We start from the raw sequence: 21,361 nt of genomic DNA, 5'->3' as shown, positions 1-21,361 counted from the left end.
ACTGTCTCTGACTGAATGACTGTCTCTGACTGTCTGACTGAATGACTGAATGACTGTCTGACTGTCTCTGACTGTCTCTGACTGAATGACTGTCTGACTGTCTCTGACTGAATGACTGTCTGACTGTCTCTGACTGAATGACTGTCTCTGACTGTCTGACTGAATGACTGAATGACTGCCTCTGACTGAATGACTGTCTGACTGCCTCTGACTGAATGACTGTCTGACTGCCTCTGACTGAATGACTGTCTGACTGTCTCTGACTGAATGACTGTCTCTGACTGAATTACTGTCTGACTGTCTCTGACTGAATGACTGTCTCTGACTGAATGACTGCCTCTGACTGAATGACTGTCTGACTGTCACTACCTCTGACTGAATGACTGTCTGTCTCTGACTGAATGACTGTCTCTGACTGAATGACTGTGACTGTCTCTGACTGTCTGACGGTCTCTGACTGTGACTGAATGACTGTCTGACTGTCACTGCCTCTGACTGAATGACTGTCACTGCCTCTGACTGAATGACTGTCACTGCCTCTGACTGAATGACTGTCTGACTGACTCTGACTGAATGACTATCTGACTGTCACTGCCTCTGACTGAATGACTGTCTGACTGCCTCTGACTGAATGACTGTCTGACTGTCTCTGACTGAATGACTGTCTCTGACTGAATTACTGTCTGACTGTCTCTGACTGAATGACTGTCTGACCGTCTCTGACTGAATGACTGAATGACTGTCTCTGACTGAATGACTGTCTCTGACTGTCTGACTGAATGACTGTCTGACTGTCTCTGACTGTCTCTGACTGAATGACTGTCTGACTGTCTCTGACTGAATGACAGTCTCTGACTGTCTGACTGAATGACTGAATGACTGTCTCTGACTGAATGACTGTCTGACTGTCTCTGACTGAATGACTGTCTGACTGTCTCTGACTGAATGACTGTCTGACTGTCTCTGACTGAATGACTGTCTGACTGTCTCTGACTGTCTGCCTGTCTCTGACTGTCTCTGACTGAATGGCTGTCTGACTGTCTCTGACTGAATGACTGTCTGACTGTCACTGCCTCTGACTGAATGACTGTCTGACTGTCACTGCCTCTGACTGAATGACTGTCTGACTGTCACTGCCTCTGACTGAATGACTGTCTGACTGTCTCTGACTGAATGACTGTCTGTCACTGCCTCTGACTGAATGATTGTCTGTCACTGCCTCTGACTGAATGACTGTCTGACTGTCACTGCCTCTGACTGAATGACTGTCTGACTGTCACTGCCTCTGACTGAATGACTGTCTGACTGTCACTGCCTCTGACTGAATGACTGTCACTGCCTCTGACTGAATGACTGTCTGACTGTCTCTGACTGAATGACTGTCTGACTGCCTCTGACTGAATGAATGTCTGACTGTCACTGCCTCTGACTGAATGACTGTCTGTCACTGCCTCTGACTGAATGACTGTATGACTGTCACTGCCTCTGACTGAATGACTGTCTGACTGTCTGGCTGTCTGACTGTCTCTGACTGAATGACTGAATGACTGTCTCTGACTGAATGACTGTCTGACTGTCTCTGACTGAATGACTGTCTGACTGCCTCTGACTGAATGACTGACTGTCTCTGACTGTCTGACTGTCTCTGACTGAATGACTGTCTGACTGTCTCTGACTGTCTGACTGTCTCTGACTGTCTCTGACTGAATGGCTGTCTGACTGCCTCTGACTGAATGACTGTCCGACTGTCACTGCCTCTGACTGAATGACTGTCTGACTGTCACTGCCTCTGACTGAATGACTGTCACTGCCTCTGACTGAATGACTGTCTGACTGTCTCTGACTGAATGACTGTCTGACTGCCTTTGACTGAATGACTGTCTGTCACTGCCTCTGACTGAATGACTGTCTGACTGTCACTGCCTCTGACTGAATGACTGTCTGACTGTCACTGCCTCTGACTGAATGACTGTCACTGCCTCTGACTGAATGACTGTCTGACTGTCTCTGACTGAATGACTGTCTGACTGCCTCTGACTGAATGAATGTCTGACTGTCACTGCCTCTGACTGAATGACTGTCTGTCACTGCCTCTGACTGAATGACTGTATGACTGTCACTGCCTCTGACTGAATGACTGTCTGGCTGTCTGACTGTCTCTGACTGAATGACTGTCTCTGACTGAATGACTGAATGACTGTCTCTGACTGAATGACTGTCTCTGACTGAATGACTGTCTCTGACTGAATGACTGTCTGACTGCCTCTGACTGAATGACTGACTGTCTCTGACTGTCTGACTGTCTCTGACTGAATGACTGTCCGACTGTCACTGCCTCTGACTGAATGACTGTCTGACTGTCACTGCCTCTGACTGAATGACTGTCACTGCCTCTGACTGAATGACTGTCTGACTGTCTCTGACTGAATGACTGTCTGACTGCCTTTGACTGAATGACTGTCTGACTGTCACTGCCTCTGACTGTCTGACTGCCTCTGACTGAATGACTGAATGACTGTCACTGCCTCTGACTGTCTGACTGTCTGACTGCCTCTGACTGAATGACTGTCTGACTGTCTCTGACTGAATGACTGTCTCTGACTGAATGACTGCCTCTGACTGAATGACTGTCTGTCTCTGACTGAATGACTGTCTCTGACTGAATGACTGACTGTCTCTGACTGTCTGACGGTCTCTGACTGTGACTGAATGACTGTCTGACTGTCACTGCCTCTGACTGTCTGACTGTCACCGCCTCTGACTGAATGACTGTCACTGCCTCTGATTGAATGACTGTCACTGCCTCTGACTGAATGTCTGTCACTGCCTCTGACTGAATGACTGTCTGTCACTGCCTCTGACTGAATGACTGTCTGTCACTGCCTCTGAATGAATGACTGTCTGACTGCCTCTGACTGAATGACGGTCTCTGAATGACTGTCTCTGACTGTCACTGCCTCTGACTGAATGACTGTCTGACTGTCACTGCCTCTGACTGAATGACTGTCTCTGACTGAATGACTGTCTCTGACTGTCTGACTGAATGACTGTCTCTGACTGTCTGACTGTCACTGCCTCTGACTGAATGACTGTCTGACTGCCTCTGACTGAATGACTGTCTGACTGTCTCTGACTGAATGACTGTCTCTGACTGAATTACTGTCTGACTGTCTCTGACTGTCTGACTGTCTCTGGCTGAATGACTGTCTCTGACTGTCTGACTGAATGACTGTCTCTGACTGTCTGACTGTCTGACTGTCACTGCCTCTGACTGAATGACTGTCTGACTGTCACTGCCTCTGACTGAATGACTGTCTGACTGCCTCTGACTGAATGACTGTCTGACTGTCTCTGACTGAATGACTGTCTCTGACTGAATGACTGTCTGACTGCCTCTGACTGAATGACGGTCTCTGACTGAATGACTGTCTGACTGCCTCTGACTGAATGACTGTCTGACTGTCACTGCCTCTGACTGTCTGACTGTCTGACTGCCTCTGACTGAATGACTGTCTGACTGTCACTGCCTCTGACTGAATGACTGTCTCTGACTGTCTGACTGTCTCTGACTGAATGGCTGCCTCTGACTGAATGACTGTCTGACTGTCACTGCCTCTGACTGAATGACTGTCTGACTGTCACTGCCTCTGACTGAATGACTGCCTCTGACTGAATGACTGTCTCTGACTGTCTGACTGAATGACTGTCTCTGACTGTCTGACTGTCACTGCCTCTGACTGAATGACTGTCTGACTGCCTCTGACTGAATGACTGTCTGACTGTCTCTGACTGAATGACTGTCTCTGACTGAATTACTGTCTGACTGTCTCTGACTGTCTGACTGTCTCTGACTGAATGACTGTCTCTGACTGTCTGACTGAATGACTGTCTCTGACTGTCTGACTGTCTGACTGTCACTGCCTCTGACTGAATGACTGTCTGACTGTCACTGCCTCTGACTGAATGACTGTCTGACTGCCTCTGACTGAATGACTGTCTGACTGTCTCTGACTGAATGACTGTCTCTGACTGAATTACTGTCTGACTGTCTCTGACTGAATGACTGTCTGACTGTCTCTGACTGAATGACTGAATGACTGTCTCTGACTGAATGACTGTCTCTGACTGTCTGACTGTGTCTGACTGAATGACTGTCTCTGACTGTCTCTGACTGAATAACTGTCTGACTGTCTCTGACTGAATGACTGTCTGACTGTCTCTGACTGAATGTTTGTCTGACTGTCTCTGACTGTCTGGCTGTCTGACTGTCTCTGACTGTCTGGCTGTCTGACTGTCTCTGACTGTCTGGCTGTCTGACTGTCTCTGACTGTCTCTGACTGAATGGCTGTCTGACTGTCTCTGACTGAATGACTGAATGACTGTCTCTGACTGAATGACTGTCTCTGATTGAATGACTGTCTCTGACTGAATGACTGAATGACTGTCTCTGACTGAATGACTGTCTCTGACTGAATGGCTGAATGACTGTCTGACTGCCTCTGACTGAATGACTGTCTGACTGCCTCTGACTGAATGACTGTCTCTGACTGAATGACTGTCTCTGACTGAATGACTGAATGACTGTCTCTGACTGTCTCTGACTGAATGACTGTCTCTGACTGAATGACTGTCTGACTGTCACTGTCTCTGACTGAATGACTGTCTGATTGCACGCCACATTTAAGGCTGGGAATAAAACATGAGGCAGAGAACTCTCCTCATAGAAGGATGCCTATGAAAAATCTATGTTAATTTTGCACCAGGAATGCATAATGCAATACATGTAATTTAAGTATGTTTTCACCTAATTGTATCCATGAAAAAGCCTTTGATATTTTCATGGCGGTTGAGCAACTCGATAAACTCTCATTCATTGTTCTTATGACCGGTCTGACAGCTTGCGGATGAAACCGGGGTGATGTCATGACCACACATCCTCTGAGGTCAGGGCTCATCCTGCCTAAAGCAGTGCCTCTGTCAGGAGACTGACCGGTGGTCCTTTGTAGCTCCGTTGGTAGAGCATGGCACTTGTAACGCCAAGGTCATGGGTTCGATTCCCATATGTAAAATGTTATGCACACACGACTAAGTCGCTTTGGATAAAAGCGTCTGCCAAATGGCATATATATTCAATGTTTAATAAGGTCTGCCTCAGGCCTCTCCTGGGGGCTACATAGACCGATGGACAACCAAACAGTTGTTATCCATTAGCTACACATGGCAATTATTGCTCCATTTAATTGATTCTCTTTCACAGTCGATATAAAATCGTAATGCTCTCCAAAATAAGACAACCTCATTCTGTGATACAACATTAGGAATGGGGTTAGTACAGAGCTGGGTGGTAATTGCAGTGTAAGCTACCATTTTAGGAGTTTAGGCCCTGAGACTGTTTTAATACCTTCTCTGCCCTCACTCTTCCCCAAAGCCTCATAACATGCCCAGCAGTTCAATTCCTGGCTCTTCAGCCAAACCACAGAGGTTATAGAGCATAGAATGAGGCTGGCAAAACAAGAGCACAGTGAGAGACACAGTGCGTTGTTGTTGCATGGTCTATTCCCACAGATGGACTAAATCTGGGGCCAGAGGTCAGACAGTAGACCTCTGCTTGGCCTCCTGGCTGCCCAGGTCTAACTACAACAGAGAGAGAAGCTGATGCTGGTACTGTCTCAGGATTGATGAGGAAATATACTGCGTTTCCTAGTAGTTGTAGCCTATGTTTTGTAATGGCATACTTTTACTGTCACCCCACGTGGAGATTCCATCCCTGTGAGGTCTGGTGGAGTATTAACCATGCTAAAACATGGTTAAAACATCCACCATGTTAAAACATTATTGCTGTAAAGTTTGATAAAAAGGGGGAAATGTGGACTTCTGCTTTAGACCCAGTTTAATGGTCCTTTCCCAGTCCAGGCTTGTGCTTCATAAACATTGATTAAAAAATATATATACATAAAGAAGTTGTACTCACAGCCAAGACAAGCTGCATTTTATGAGAATGTCTTGTACACGGTTTGACTTAAAGGCCCAAGCCAACCCCTGCAAGGAAAAACAAGTTTATTTGGAATTTCAACCCAGAAGTTAAATGAAAAACAACATATTTTGGGAACAAAACCAGTCTGGGATTAACAGGGGCGATAAATCCCGCTTTCTGGGTTTGGGGAGAGAGAGTTGGCACTGACTTAAACCATCCCTGAGCTTCTAAGGTTGGCCCAATAGCTGACCAGCATCTCCATCTGTCTGACAGCCCACAGCAGTTTGCAGCCTCTTCTTCGCTCTCATTGTGTGTGCGGGTGCGTGCCATGACAGCTTGCCTGAATCCTGGCACTGAACACCACTCTCTTGGACTCTTTATGCCGCCAAAAGGCATTGTGGGTAATGCAGCATTCACCTAATCTGCCTCCATTATATTATTATTCCACTTGGGAACATAAGTTGTTGCGATAACCAGACAGTCATATTTTACACCAGCTCTTATGACCTTGTCAGATGATATGGTTCAGGCCTCATAGCTGGCAAACCTCTACTTTAACCCACATGGGCAACAACGTCCTCAAGTGTCACATTTATCCCCCGATTCTCACCCGTGGATGTTTTTTCTCCCTAAGATCTCTGACAGACCTGAGTTCCTCCAGAGAGCTCTGTGTTGTATTGGTGAGCCAGGTCATACCTGAGGCTGAACGAACAACGCTGATTATTAACGAACAGTGGGCAGTGTGTGAATAACCTCAGTGCCGTTGTCCCTCTCCTCTCCTCACTGCTCCTCTCCATCTCTTAACACATCATCCAAATGAACTCGGTCAGTGCCAGGGCAGGCGGCAGGTAATTAATGCACATAAGTCATTAAACACGGTCGCACAATACCACCGTAGCAGCAGCCTCCAGTGGGAAGACGATACCAGCGGACGGAGGTGCCCTTTGCTTGTTGATTCATACATCTGAGGAGTAAACGGACAGAGCGCTGGCACGTTAACAAGTTGGCGCTGGCGGTCAGGTTCGATTTTTCAAATGGGTCCTCTGGGGAGGGAGGGAGATAGGATACTATGAGTGTTAGTGTTTAGGAAGGGGATATTTAGATATAGGACCACACTGAGGAGAGAGAGAGAAAGATGTTAGTGTTTAGGAAGGGCATATTAAGTATGACCACACTGTGGAGAGAGAGAAGATATTGTTAGTGTTTAGGAAGGGCATATTAAGTATGACCACACTGTGGAGAGAGAGAAGATATTGTTAGTGTTTAGGAAGGGCATATTAAGTATGACCACACTGTGGAGAGAGAGAAGATATTGTTAGTGTTTAGGAAGGGCATATTAAGTATGACCACACTGAGGAGAGAGAGATGTTATGAGTGCTCTGCCTGTACAAGCTGTCTGCAGCTATAGTTCTGTCAAGGAGCAGCTGTTGGAAATTGTTCTTGAGGATTAAAAATAAAAAAATCTAACAAGGTGTGGATGCTGTAAACAGTTCAGATTCTTCACCTCCATTACATAAGCAGTGTTATTTCAGACACTGAAATGTCCATTCAGGGAGGTATAGACGCCAAAAGTCAGACATTTAGCAAATTCCTCCTGCCATGGCTACAGCATTAGAATGATAGATTGCAGATCACTTTACCCCAAAAAGACCACATTTCCACCCAGCACACACATTCCTAATAGACCGCCACAGTCGGGTCCAGATGTAGCTTCTTAACTGGACTTGTCTTCCCATGAACACGGGTGTTATGGCGTTTGGAGACCTCAAGAACATGTTGAGTAAACGCTCTTCAGAGGCCTCACGCTTTACGCCTGCCCGAGATCCCACACATTATAAACAGGAAGAGGAAGGAATGTTGGGACTCGGCTGCTTCTTTTCAGAACTCACTCCTCCACTTCCCCTCTGGTGTGTGTCATCATCACCACTTTATCTGAGTCCCTCGACGGGAGGAAATGTACTTTGTGTTTCCCAGGGCAACCACTATGTTAAGGTTTTCTTGCGTGGAAGGAGAGGAGGACCAAAATGCAGCATGGTTATTTTGATACATGTTTAATAAAAGAATAAACACGAACAGCCTATCTGGTGCAAACAAACACAGAGACAGGAACAATCACCCACGAAACACTCAAAGAATATGGCTGCCTAAATATGGTTCCCAATCAGAGACAATGATAAACACCTGCCTCTGATTGAGAACCACTTCAGGCAACCATAGACTTTTCTAGATAACCCCACTATACCACAATCACAATACCTACAAAAAAAAACAAGACAAAACACACCACGTAATTAACCCATGTCACACCCTGGCCTGACCAAAATAATAAAGAAAACACAAAATACTAAGACCACTTCCTGCTTTCAGTAGGTGATACTTGTCCCTAGTCGAGGTGTGTGTATGTGTTCTAAGTGTGTTTTATCTGTATTTTAAATGCAGCTGTCTGTTGGATAATTTGTGAAGTTACACCATGATACTGTATACCCATTCGTAATAGTTAGTTTCTGTACATTAGTCATATACAGTATACTATTATTTGTATGTCTCTGCCTCCAGTATGAAGTTTTGCGAGCCAATGCTAGCCAGCATTAGCACAATGACTGGAAGTCTATGGTATCTACTAGCATGCTAAGGACAGTATCCTATAATACTTCACTATAAGACTTGATAATGTGAAAGGGAATGCTGGACCAAGGTTATATACCCATATGACTTAACAGTCTCCTCACTGGCTGAAATCAGAAACAAAAACATCCCTTTTAAAAGGATGAGCCTAGATCTCCCATTGTTTTATCTGGAATAAGACAAATGCATGGAAATTATTTGAAGTAATAGTGGGTAAAACAGCCAGCACCGTGATTCAAAATAAACGTTTGTAACCCAGTTTCAGATATAAACTGTTGCATAGCAACGTTTTTAGTCCTAAATCACTGTGTCGATGTAGACTGACTTCTGTTAGACTGTGTAATATCCCTCGTTATTCCATATGTGGCTGTTATTAGTTCTATGTTTCTGACCCCTGAAGACTACAGCTGTGTATCGCTGTAGGCAGTTGAGAAGGAGTAGGGAAACATTTTGGCAAATCAAATAGCACAGAGCATCCCTGTGCCCTTTGCAGGGGTCAGACGGCTAAAGGCAGGCAGTGTGCGTTTACTGAGGAGGTTTGCACTGACACAGGTAGCGCGTGCGTGCGTGCGTGCGTGCGTGCGTGCGTGCGTGCGTGCGTGCGTGCGTGTGTCAATATGTCATAGGCCAGACAGGAACAGCTAGCGTCCGCCTCTGGCTGAGTTAGAGGAGAAAGGAGTTGGCATTTCCCCAGGCGTGCTGATAAATGTTTTGGCAGGAAGGTCTTTGCAAATGACTACATTCCTTTTAGCCTTTTTTAAGGCTATTTTTACCATTCAAGGGCCTTTTCGTTCAGTAAGCACTTTTTTTCTTCGTTGCACAGCGTGGAAATAGGAAAGACTGTTTTTTGTTCTGTACGAGTGGGAGGTTGGCTCCTGTTTCTGTCAATGCAGATGATACAACCAAGTTCAAAGTCAAACTGCATTTTCTCAATGTATCTTAATTTATTTTGATGCACTACTAAGTTGCCTAAATAGGAAGTCAAGATGATATATTATAAACAATTTAAGCTGAGAGCAGAGATGCCTCAGTAAAGTTGGAAGCATTCTCAGAATTTCTCGCTGTGCCCTGACTGACCCCTACATCACATGGTGTTGTTGACTCCTTGTTTTCGGGGACATTCCACTTGTCAAAAAGGCCTCTCTGACTACACGTCCACAGCAGCAGTGTAAGGACCCCTTGCCGACCGTCTTCTTGTTTCCTGCATGTCCCGGTGAATGTGGACTAGGCTGTGTTAGAGCTGTTTAGGGGCTGTAAAATAAATAATGTCTTAAGAGGATTAAGGGGACCTGGGCCACATCGCTCTGGAGGTTACCACGGTTACAGTGAGAATGACCTCGGCTGTCAAAGGTGGTGTCTCACTCCCCATGCCTCTCTCACTTTATTTCTCTATTTCTCTCACTCTCTTACAATAATGTACATCCTTTTGATATGTTACTTAGTGTATAGCATATGTTTTTTTAAATGTGCACCTAAAAACCATTCAATAAGTTGACCCCTATATTCACACCTTAATTATTCAATAAAGGTGTGTTTGACTCTCTCTCTCTATTGCAGAGCCTGGATGAGCTGGATGATGACGACGGAAGGGATAAGGCGAAGGAGGAGGAGCAGCAGCTGACACAGCTCAACACAGAACAGAACGAAGCCATGACCTCTGACCCTGGGGCCACCACCCACTTACTACAGGTGAGGACAAGGTCACATGTCACCCAACCTCACTGACCTTTACCCCTTAGTGTAATACCTAGGGCCTGGAGTTTAGCCTGACCATGTAACCGGACCAGGAAACACTCTGGGCTGAAGTCCTATCAACCAATAAGGCTTTTGGCTCCCCAAGTTTTGTACACACTTATGGTTCTTTGATCACTGAAACAAAATGGTTCCATATACTGGAGAACACTGAACGGTGCCATTTATGAATTATGGCTACTACTATTAAATAATCATATTTTGAGCTAAGGATATACTTTTAATAAACAATTAAATAATGGGCAAAAGAATACCAGCATAGTTTTTAGAATTATTTGCCATTCAATGCGAACATAGTTAGGAAATATGAAGTACAATACTTTGTCCATTAGTTAGTGATCAACAAAAAGGTGTCTTCTGCTCCATTCTCAACCACCACCAAACAGCAGACATCACACATACAGTTGAGACAACCACAGGTTCAAGCTGCATGTATCGCCCCTTGATGGAGAGCATGTTGTGGGGTTAAGGGCCTTGCTCAAGGGCCTAACATAAGGGAATGTTTTGAGGATATGAACCCAGCAGCCCTCCAGTTGTCAGATCAATTCTGCCATTTTTATTTTGTCTTAACGCCCGACCTGGGATTAGAACCAGCCACCTTTCAGCCACAGGCCCAACTCCTTAGGCACTGGACTACCTGCTTGACTGGTTCCAGATAAGAAGAAAAAATTTACATGAATTAATCTCCAGAAATAAGCATGAGTTAACCTGCCAAAATGCTATGCAGACATACAATTATTATGATGTAGAAGAACAACTTGCATGTCGTTGTCCGCAGCAGCCGAAAGAGAGCCTCTGATAGCTCTGGGATACTGAAAGAGAGAGCCTCTGATAGCTCTGGGATACTGAAAGAGAGAGCCTCTGAAAGTTCTGGGATACTGAAAGAGAGAGCCTCTGATAGTTCTGGGATACTGAAAGAGAGAGCCTCTGATAGTTCTGGGATACTGAAAGAGAGCCTCTGATAGTTCTGGGATACCGAAAGAGAGAGCCTCTGATAGTTCTGGGATACTGAAAGAGAGCCTCTGATAGTTCTGGGATACCGAAAGAGAGAGCCTCTGATAGTTCTGGGATACTGAAAGAGAGAGCCTCTGATAGTTCTGGGATACTGAAAGAGAGAGCTTCTGATAGTTCTGGGATACTGAAAGAGAGAGCTTCTGATAGTTCTGGGATACTGAAAGAGGGAGCCTCTGATAGTTCTGGGATACCTGAAGAGAGAGCCTCTGATAGTTCTGGGATACCTGAAGAGAGAGCCTCTGATAGTTCTGGGATACCGAAAGAGAGAGCCTCTGATAGTTCTGGGATACTGAGAGAGCCTCTGATAGTTCTGGGATACCGAAAGAGAGAGCCTCTGATAGTTCTGGGATACCGAAAGAGAGAGCCTCTGATAGTTCTGGGATACCGAAAGAGGGAGCCTCTGATAGTTCTGGGATACTGAAAGAGGGAGCCTCTGATAGTTCTGGGATACTGAAAGAGGGAGCCTCTGATAGTTCTGGGATACTGAAAGAGGGAGCCTCTGATAGTTCTGGGATACCGAAAGAGAGAGCCTCTGATAGTTCTGGGATACTGAAAGAGAGCCTCTGATAGTTCTGGGATACTGAAAGAGAGCCTCTGATAGTTCTGGGATACTGAAAGAGAGAGCCTCTGATAGTTCTGGGATACTGAAAGAGGGAGCCTTTGATAGTTCTGGGATACCTGAAGAGAGAGCCTCTGATAGTTCTGGGATACTGAAAGAGAGAGCCTCTGATAGTTCTGGGATACTGAAAGAGAGAGCCTCTGATAGTTCTGGGATACTGAAAGAGAGAGCCTCTGATAGTTCTGGGATACCGAAAGAGAGAGCCTCTGATAGTTCTGGGATACTGAAAGAGGGAGCCTCTGATAGTTCTGGGATACTGAAAGAGGGAGCCTCTGATAGTTCTGGGATACTGAAAGAGGGAGCCTCTGATAGTTCTGGGATACTGAAAGAGGGAGCCTCTGATAGTTCTGGGATACTGAAAGAGGGAGCCTCTGATAGTTCTGGGATACTGAAAGAGGGAGCCTCTGATAGTTCTGGGATACCGAAAGAGGGAGCCTCTGATAGTTCTGGGATACTGAAAGAGAGAGCCTCTGATAGTTCTGGGATACTGAAAGAGAGAGCCTCTGATAGTTCTGGGATACTGAAAGAGAGAGCAAAAGATTGTGTGTTAAAAGTCATGCAATGATTAACTAGGCTATTGAATCACCAATTTTTATTATTCATAATTTATTATAAATCATTTATTACATACCTCTTCTCATTCAGAAACCGTCTTCTAATGGTTTTAATGAACATAGTCCCCTCAATTGACTCTGAAATGAAAGAGAGAATTAGCTAATTACTAATGTCAGACTGGGTCTGTAGCTCTATTTGGCATATCCCATAATAAAAAAGGTTTCTTAGAAAGAGAAAGCTAGCTTGTGAAGTGGCAAATTAAAGTAGCCTAGCCTTTTCTGTTTAGCTAGCTAGCTTACAAACATGCTCATTCTAATAACGTTTCAACTTTATTTATCTAGTATATAGCTTAAAATAAGACTTTGGCTTCATATATTTTTCATGAAATAATCAACTTTGTGTATATATATATATATATATATATATATATATATATATATATATATATATATATATGCCCCAGGGTCAGAGGTCATGGCTTCGTTCTGTTCCGTGTTGAGCTGTGTCAGCTGCTGCTCCTCCTCCTTCGCCTTATCCCTTCCGTCGTCATCATCCAGCTCATCCAGGCTCTGCAATAGAGAGAGAGAGTCGAACACACCTTTATTGAATAATTAAGGTTAACGCAACCACAGGCAAGGAGAGAAAGACACCCGTGTGTGTGTGTGTGAGAGTATTTGTGTATGTGCGTGCATACAGGTGTGTGTGTGATTCCATGTGTATCACAAGGTGATACTGTGTGGGGGAGGACGGGTTGGCAGCTCTTTGATGTGACTGGGTTAGCTTTTGATGTGTTAGGTTAGCTCTTAGCTCTTTGATGTGACTGGGTTAGCTTTTGATGTGTTAGGTTAGCTCTTAGCTCTTTGATGTGACTGGGTTAGCTTTTGATGTGTTAGGTTAGCTCTTAGCTTTTGATGTGTTAGGTTAGCTCTTAGCTCTTTGATGTGACTGGGTTAGCTTTTGATGTGTTAGGTTAGCTCTTAGCTCTTTGATGTGACTGGGTTAGCTTTTGATGTGTTAGGTTAGCTCTTAGCTCTTTGATGTGACTGGGTTAGCTTTTGATGTGTAAGGTTAGCTCTTAGCTCTTTGATGTGACTGGGTTAGCTTTTGATGTGTTAGGTTAGCTCTTAGCTCTTTGATGTGACTGGGTTAGCTTTTGATGTGTTAGGTTAGCTCTTAGCTCTTTGATGTGACTGGGTTAGCTTTTGATGTGTTAGGTTAGCTCTTAGCTCTTTGATGTGACTGGGTTAGCTTTTGTTTGCTGTTTAATTTCTAAAATCCCCATTACACTCTAGAGAGGGATAGAACCCTCAAGGTTTTTTGTCTTCACTGGATATATATATATATAGTATAGGCTTCTTTAATATAATCCGAAGAACCCCAAAGTACCCTTTTTTTCTAAGTGTATAGTACAAAACAAGATCTCTTGATTCCCATGGTGATCTACAGCTGAGTCCAGCCCCAACTTACACACTCCCCTCCCTTGAGCAGAATGTGATGATGAGATAGATAGATAGATACCACAGTGCCACCAAACAGAGGCACTGTTGGTCAGAGAGAAAGCACTCCATAGGCTGCTTGAGAAGGAGGGCGCCGCAACCAATGCATTGCTCTATATAAACCAGCTCGTATTGCAAAATGATGCACTACAATACGCTACAAAATACAAATGCATTCCATAACCATTCTCTGGGTGTGATGACATTAGCAGTACTAAAAACATATTGCTTAGATAGCTGTGTTTTTGAGACAGTCACAACACAGCTCAGCTCCAAGGTCCACAGGGCTAAGTGCTTATAGCTTCATTTGGAGCCTGTGTTGCAGCAGGAATGATTCTGCATGTATGACATGCTATTGATATGGAGCATGCAGTTTGGGAACATTGAGGCCTCTGCGTTAATAGATGCCATGGGAAGGCCAAACTGATTTTATATATACAAATGTAGCTACAGTATATGGTTTTGCAAACAGTGATATTTTGATTGTGCAATTGATTTTAAACCAAACCATTCCAGAGCATAACATACGTGAATAAGATGGAGACCCTACTATCAGGTTGGTTATTATTGATGTGATTGTTTCTATAAGCAGTGACTTTGGAAATATCATCTTCTGTTACTTTCGCCTTGAGGAGATCATTACTGTGCAGTCAACAAGTGTGCAATGGAAGTGCTGTCAAACACTCTATGCAGAGACATGAAAGGACTTGAGAACATGTTGGTAACGAAGGCAACCGCGGAACCGCGGAAACTATTTGGATTTCCTCCCTGTGTTATATTTACAGATATGGTTTCTGTCTGTACAATACAGTATCAGATGATATATTCATATAGAGCTTTCCAAATGTAGTTAATCATTTAAAGTCAGTAGCTCCACAAACACTTAATTCACTAGAAATAAGAGCCACCCACTCGTTTAACCTATGTGTCACGTGTGTTGAAAGTGAAGAGGGTTCTACTCCGTTGACATGCCGTATAGTGTACCCAGAAGATTAAGATCACGTAACACGTCCTTCCCGCTGAAACATAAGCAGATTACACTTCAGCCCTAGGAAATGAAATATGGAGGTGCCTGCTGAGCCCACCTTACCACTACAACCTATTCCCCTTAAATCAGAGCAGATGTGGGCACCGCCACGACTAACCACTGGGGATCTCCCGCACTGCATCTCACCCATTGCTCTGCCACTCCCTACCTTTGGTCTAGGGAATTTTGACAGCTGTGTGTCATGCCGTTGTGACCTTAGTGACGAACTAACAGAGGAATAGCGACCGTGCTTCTACACCTGCATTGCTTGCTGTTTGTGGTTTTAGGCTGGGTTTCTGAAAAACACTTTGAGATATCAGCTCATGTACGAAGGGCTATATCAATAATTTTGATTTGATTTGAAATTTGATATAGACAGGAGGGAATTTGAGACAGACCGAGAGAGAGTAGGGGGGGGGGGGGGTTGGGGGAGAGAGAGAGCCGTAGAGAATTTAAGAGTGGATTTACAGGGAGCTGTCAAGCCGACATCTGTAAAGACAGAGCATTCCAAAAATGTGCCATTTCATTCTGACCCCATTTATCACACAGACAAGCGTTTGCCATGTTGTCTGTGTAATATACAGCTACCTCGAGATCAAACTGTCAGGCTTTTTAGCTTCTGCACCGGTATCAAGATGTCTGAACTGAGACAGGACTGGCAACTTCAAATACTAGGAACCGTTGATGTTTCAGCAGAACAAAATAATCCCCTACCGTTTTGAGTCCACACAGTTTTGCATCAATAAGAAGTGAACTTGATTAATGAGCTTTCTGACTTTCATTTGATAGTTGATTCGTATTTCTCTCCTTTCATCCTTTCTTGGGTCTATCTATCTGAACCAAGTAAAACACTGTCCTGCCCTTCTTCTTCCTCTGTGGAGAGCTGTCTGTTCCTGCCCTATAACAAACTGTTCATGGAGATGAGACTAGGTAATAGCATTGTAGCACTGAGCAGTTTTGCTGTGACAATACCAGTATTGCAATATGTTTTCCACAAAAAAAATGAAAACACGAAGCAGACCAAACTCTTTGGTCCTTTAAAAACCTGCTGTATGTAAAATATTGTGTGCTACAGCTTGGAAAATAAATGTGACTCCGGATGAAAGCATAATGATTTTTGTTTTCCAACATCAGGGCTGTTTTCCTAAAGATGTTAAACCCACTTCGTGTTTTGTTTCCTTCCCCCGATACTAACGAGTATCGTGATACTGGTATCCTCCCGGCCCTACTGACCAGCCAGTCTCAGTGAGAGGGAGAACAGAGAGAGTTCTGTAATGGCTGCAGCACTATCTCCTCCACTGTCATCCTTTCTCTGTTCCTACTCATCTATTTCGTATCCCCATCGCCTGCTGCCAACCCGTCCTCCCCCACACAGTATCACCTTGTGATACACATGGAATCACACACACACCTGTATGCACGCACATACACAAATACTCTCACACACACACATGGGTGTCTTTCTCTCCTTGCCTGTGGTTGCGTTCCTTTGTGAGGTAGTGTAATCAGTGATGTCCGTGTCACAGAGGGCCTCTCTCTGGGGACCCCATGTGTTCCTGGTTATCAGGCCTTACCCCTCTGTGGTATGTGAGCCGTACAAGGAAAACACTTTCCCTAAACCTGGAGCCTTGTCAGATAAACAACACCATAGGTAACATTCCTCCAGCTTATCTGCTTCACATGTGGCGCCTGGTCCAAAGGGGGGAGTGGTTTGGGTTCTGAGTTCTGAAACGGTGTGCGTTGTAAACACTGATTATATGAAACATTAAGAACGCTAACAACCCCCCCCCCCCCCCCCCAATGCTGCCTCAATTCGTCAGGTATATGTTTTTTATTTTATTTATTTCACCTTTATTTAAACCAGTTGAGAACAAGTTCTCATTTACAACTGCGACCTGGCCAAGATAAAGCAAAGCAGTGCTACACAATCAACACCGAGTTACACATGGAATAAAAAAACGTACAGTTAATAACACAATAGAAAAGTCTATATACAGTGTGTGCAAATGAAGTAAGATTAGGGAGGTAAAGAAATAAATAGGCCGTAGTGGCGAAATAATTACAAGTTAGCAAATTAACACTGGAGTGATAATGTGCAGAAGATGAATGTGCAAGTAGAGATACTTGGGTGCAAAGGAGCTAAAAAATAATAACAATATGGGGATAAGTTAGTTGGATTAGCTATTTACAGATGGGCTATGTACAGGTGCAATGATCTGTAAGCTGCTCTGATAGCTGATGCTTAAAGTTAGTGAGGGAAATATGAGTCTCCAGCTTCAGTGATTTTTTGCAATTCGTTCCAGTCATTGGCAGCAGAGAACTGGAAGGAAAGGCTGCCAAAGGAGGAGTTGGCTTTGGGGTTGACCAGTGAAATATACCTGCTGGAGCGCATGCTACGGGTGGGTGCTGCTATGGTGACCAGTGAGCTGAGACAAGGCGGAGCTTTATCTAGCTAGATTTATAGATGACCTGGTGCCAGTGGGTTTGGCGACAAATATTAAGCGAGGGCCAGCCAACGTGAGCCAGCCAACGGGAGCATACAGGTTGCAGTGGTGGGTAGTATATGGGGCTTTGGTGACGAAACAGATGATACTGTGATGGATCCAATTTTCTGAGTAGAGCGTTGGAGGCTATTTTGTAAATGACATCACCAAAGTCTAGGATCGGTAGGATAGTCAGTTTTATGGTGGCATGTTTGGCAGCATGAGTGAAGGATGCTTTATTGCTTTATAGGAAGCCAATTCTAGATTAAATGTTGTATTGGAGATGCTTAATGTGAGTCTGGAAGAGAGAGAGTTTACAGTCTAACCAGACACCTAGGTATTTGTAGTTGTCCACATATTCTAAGTCAGAACCGTCCAGAGTAGTGATGCTAGGCGTGCAGGTGCGGGCACCGATCGGTTGAAGAGCATGCATTTAGTTTTTACATGCATTTAAGCGCAGTTGGAGGCCATTGAAGGAGAGTTGGAGTGGAATTGGGGGCTACAGCGCCTGGGTTAACCTCTACATTATCCTACTCTTATACCCTTATCCTTCTCCTCCTCAGTTCCTCTGGTGATGTAGAGGTTAACCCATGCTAAAAGGCTATAAGAACTGGTTGTCTAGTGCTCTGGGGACGAAAAATAAAAGAAGCAGATTTCTGGGTGTTGTAGAATAGATTCAAGGCATAATGTACAGACAAGGGTATGGTAGGATGTGAGTACAGTGGAGGTAAACCTATGTGTTGCGTGATGATGAGCGAGGCTTTGTCTGGAGGCATCAATTAACATAAGCTATCTAAGGCATTTTGAGCAGGACTGAGGTCTCTACAGTGAAATAAAGCAATAAAAACTAGCCAAGACAGCAGTAGACAAGGAATTTTGATATTTGAGAGAGGCATAAAGCAATAAGAACTAGCCAAGACAGCAGTAGACAAGGAATTTTGATATTTGAGAGAGGCATAAAGCAATCACAGGTGTTGATTGGGAGAGCTAAGACAACAACGGGTGAATGGCGAAGAAAGGGCAGAGCGGGTCAGTTAGGTACATACAGGACCTGAGTTCGAGGCTGGGACCGACAGGTAAACAAAATGAGGTACAGTGTTATTGAAACTGTCCAGGGGCCATCAGCTGTGTAGCTGAGTGATCATAGGGTCAAAAGAGTAGCAATAGGTGAGTTGGGGTGCTGTACGGTATTCACTACAACGCTGGGCGAGCAGGTGACACAGCATTCAGAAAAAGCTAACGGGTCGGGGCTAGTAGATGGTTCTGTAGTTGCGGCGATATCGTAACAGAATAGCCTGTTGAGTCCACATCGGGTGATCACGTCGGCAGTCCAGTCGTGATGGATCGGCAGGGCTCTGTGTCGACAATAAAGGATCCAGGCCAATTGGCAAAGGAGGTAATTGTAGCCCTAGAATTAGTTGGTATATGGGCCTAACTCGAGGCTAGCTCGTGCTTGCTTCGGGACAGAGGCGTTAGCTAACAGTAGCCACTCGTTTGCAACTAGCTAGCAGCTAGCTAGGAGTAATGATCCAGAGCGGCAGGAATCCGGTGATATGGTAGAGAGAAGCAGTCCGATATGCTCTGGGATTGATATCGCGCTGTGCAAGACTGGCAGGTGTTGTCCGAGCTAGGGCTGGCTGATGCCGGGGGGCCGGGGGAAGTTGAGGACCGCTAGCCGTAGCTAACAGACTACTAGCTAGTTAGCTGGCTAGTACCTGATGGAAGTTCCAGTTATAAGGAATAAAAATAGCAGATCCGTACAACATTGGGTGAGGCAGTTTGCAGGAAAGTATATTTAGTTCGTAGATAGAAGTGAGATTAAGATATGTATACGAAAAAAGACTGGCTATTTACAAGGGATAAGACTGGGTGAGACAAAGCCAGATATACACGTCCTACTGCGCCGCCATCTTGGATTGAGAATATTCTCTACAAGATGTTGAAAGCATTCCACAGGGATGCTGGCCCAAGTTGACTCCAATGCTTCCCACAGTTGTCAAGTTGGCTGGATGTCCTTATTGTGGTGGATCATTCTTGATACACATGGAATACTGTTGAGTGTGAAAAACCCTGCAGCGTTGCAGTTCTTGACACAAACCGTTGTGCCTGGCACCTACTATAGTACCATACCCCGTTCAAAGGCACTTAAATGTTTGGTCTTACCCATTCACCCTCTGAATGGCACACATACACAATCCGTCTCAATTGTCTCAAGACTTAAAATATTTTTGGGGGTCTCCCGAGTGGCGCAGTTGTCTAAGGCACTGCAGTGCTTGAGGCGTCACTACAGATCCGGGTTCAATCCCGGGCTGTGTCGCAGCCGGCCGTGACTGGGAGACCCCTGAAGCGACACGCAATTGGCCCAGTAATTATTTTAAAATCATACCATGTGATTTTCTGGATTTTTGTTTTAGGTTCCGTCTCTCACAGTTGAAGTGTACCTATGATAAATATCACAGACCTCTACATGCTTTGTAAGTAGGAAAACCTGCAAAATTGGCAGTGTATCAAATACTTGTTCTCCCCACTGTATACACATGTAGCTACAGTATATGGTATTGCAAAACAATTATGTTTTGATTGTGGTACTGTATGTGCAAATGATTTTAAAGCAAACCGTTCTAGAGTATAACGACATGAATAAGACACATACCCCATTGTGGTATCCAACACTTTAACAACCCTCATTTCCATTTGTTATTTGCACCTGTCAGTCTAGCAAAGCTTGAGAATCCTTTCTTTAAGGCAGGCACTTTCTCCTCCCTGCCTAGACAGTTTTCAAATGCATTAAATGAAGGTTCCCTGCTTAGATGTAATATTCTTTAAGCTGTTCAGATGTTTGGTTGTATAGCCCGAGACAATATTTTCAGAGGGTATCACGTTTGTTGATCAAGATTACAAGTCAGTAAATCAGGTTAACCAGATTCATATTTATCCTTTACAAGACTGCTGCCAGCTAAAATAGGTCATTGGCTGTAGTCTTTTCATTTTTCCAGTTGAATTCTTAGGCCTCACCTTTTGAAATGTCAATCGTGTACTCCTAATATGACCGAGAGCCTCCAGAGTAACAGATAGGGATATTTAGCAGCTTTGCAAGGAGACATAGATGGAGAATGCTGGAACGCAAAAATAGGCCTATTGTGGAACTTTTATTAGGAATTCCTTCTGGGATTTCAGACATTTAATGGGCTGTCTCGCACACAAAGGCTGTCAGATTGCAAACCCTTAAATTCCTTCTTTAAAAAGATATGTGCATGTGATTTATGAGTGGGAGAACATTGTCATGAATTATATATTTGGCCATGGATAGATGGGAAGACCGACACAGACTGACTGACTTGAAAAGCTGTTAACTTTACCATGAAAGGTATTGTCTGTAAAAAAAAGCCTGTACATTGATTTTCTTTGGCGAGGTAGTCTTTAATGCAGTAATCTGTTTAATAGTCCCACCAACGCCTCAGTATAAAACGTTGCCTTTTATCTTACCGGCTTTGGCACACAATAAATCATGAACAGTCTATTCTTGTCCGACATCAAACCTGTCAATTACAAAGCTTCACTGAATTCCTTTTAATGCATTTATTCTCTCCATTTACATTATTGTAGTTCTGTCCTTGAGCTGGACATGTCTATTGTCACAGAAATGCTTTAACATTTAGCCTGAGCGAACACACACAGGAATCTGCATTTCATATTTTTGTATTGACATTTAACAAGGTACATTTTTAAAGGTCCTCATATCTACCTAAGAACTTATGGGTAAATATACATACGTGTCAAACTTAAACTACAACTCTGCTTTTAATGTGAACTTTT

At 44.2% G+C, this 21,361-nt stretch overlaps 1 protein-coding gene across 2 annotated transcripts in view; it reads left to right on the top strand.

Annotated features, from left to right (window-relative positions):
* LOC124013911 (PRKC apoptosis WT1 regulator protein-like) overlaps positions 1–21,361 on the top strand; it is a 99,142-nt gene that overhangs the window by 59,007 nt on the left and 18,774 nt on the right. For both annotated transcript variants that reach the window (XM_046328472.1, XM_046328471.1), the window contains exon 3: positions 10,157–10,288. In XM_046328472.1, coding sequence (XP_046184428.1) covers positions 10,157–10,288 — 132 coding nt within the window. The remainder of the gene's footprint in view (positions 1–10,156; positions 10,289–21,361) is intronic.

Source organism: Oncorhynchus gorbuscha, linkage group LG25 (assembly GCF_021184085.1).
Source record: "Oncorhynchus gorbuscha isolate QuinsamMale2020 ecotype Even-year linkage group LG25, OgorEven_v1.0, whole genome shotgun sequence".
Classification (NCBI taxonomy): Eukaryota; Metazoa; Chordata; class Actinopteri; order Salmoniformes; family Salmonidae; genus Oncorhynchus; species Oncorhynchus gorbuscha.
The sequence above is the reverse complement of the archived record's forward strand: the minus strand, read 5'-3'. Positions and strand labels throughout refer to the sequence as shown.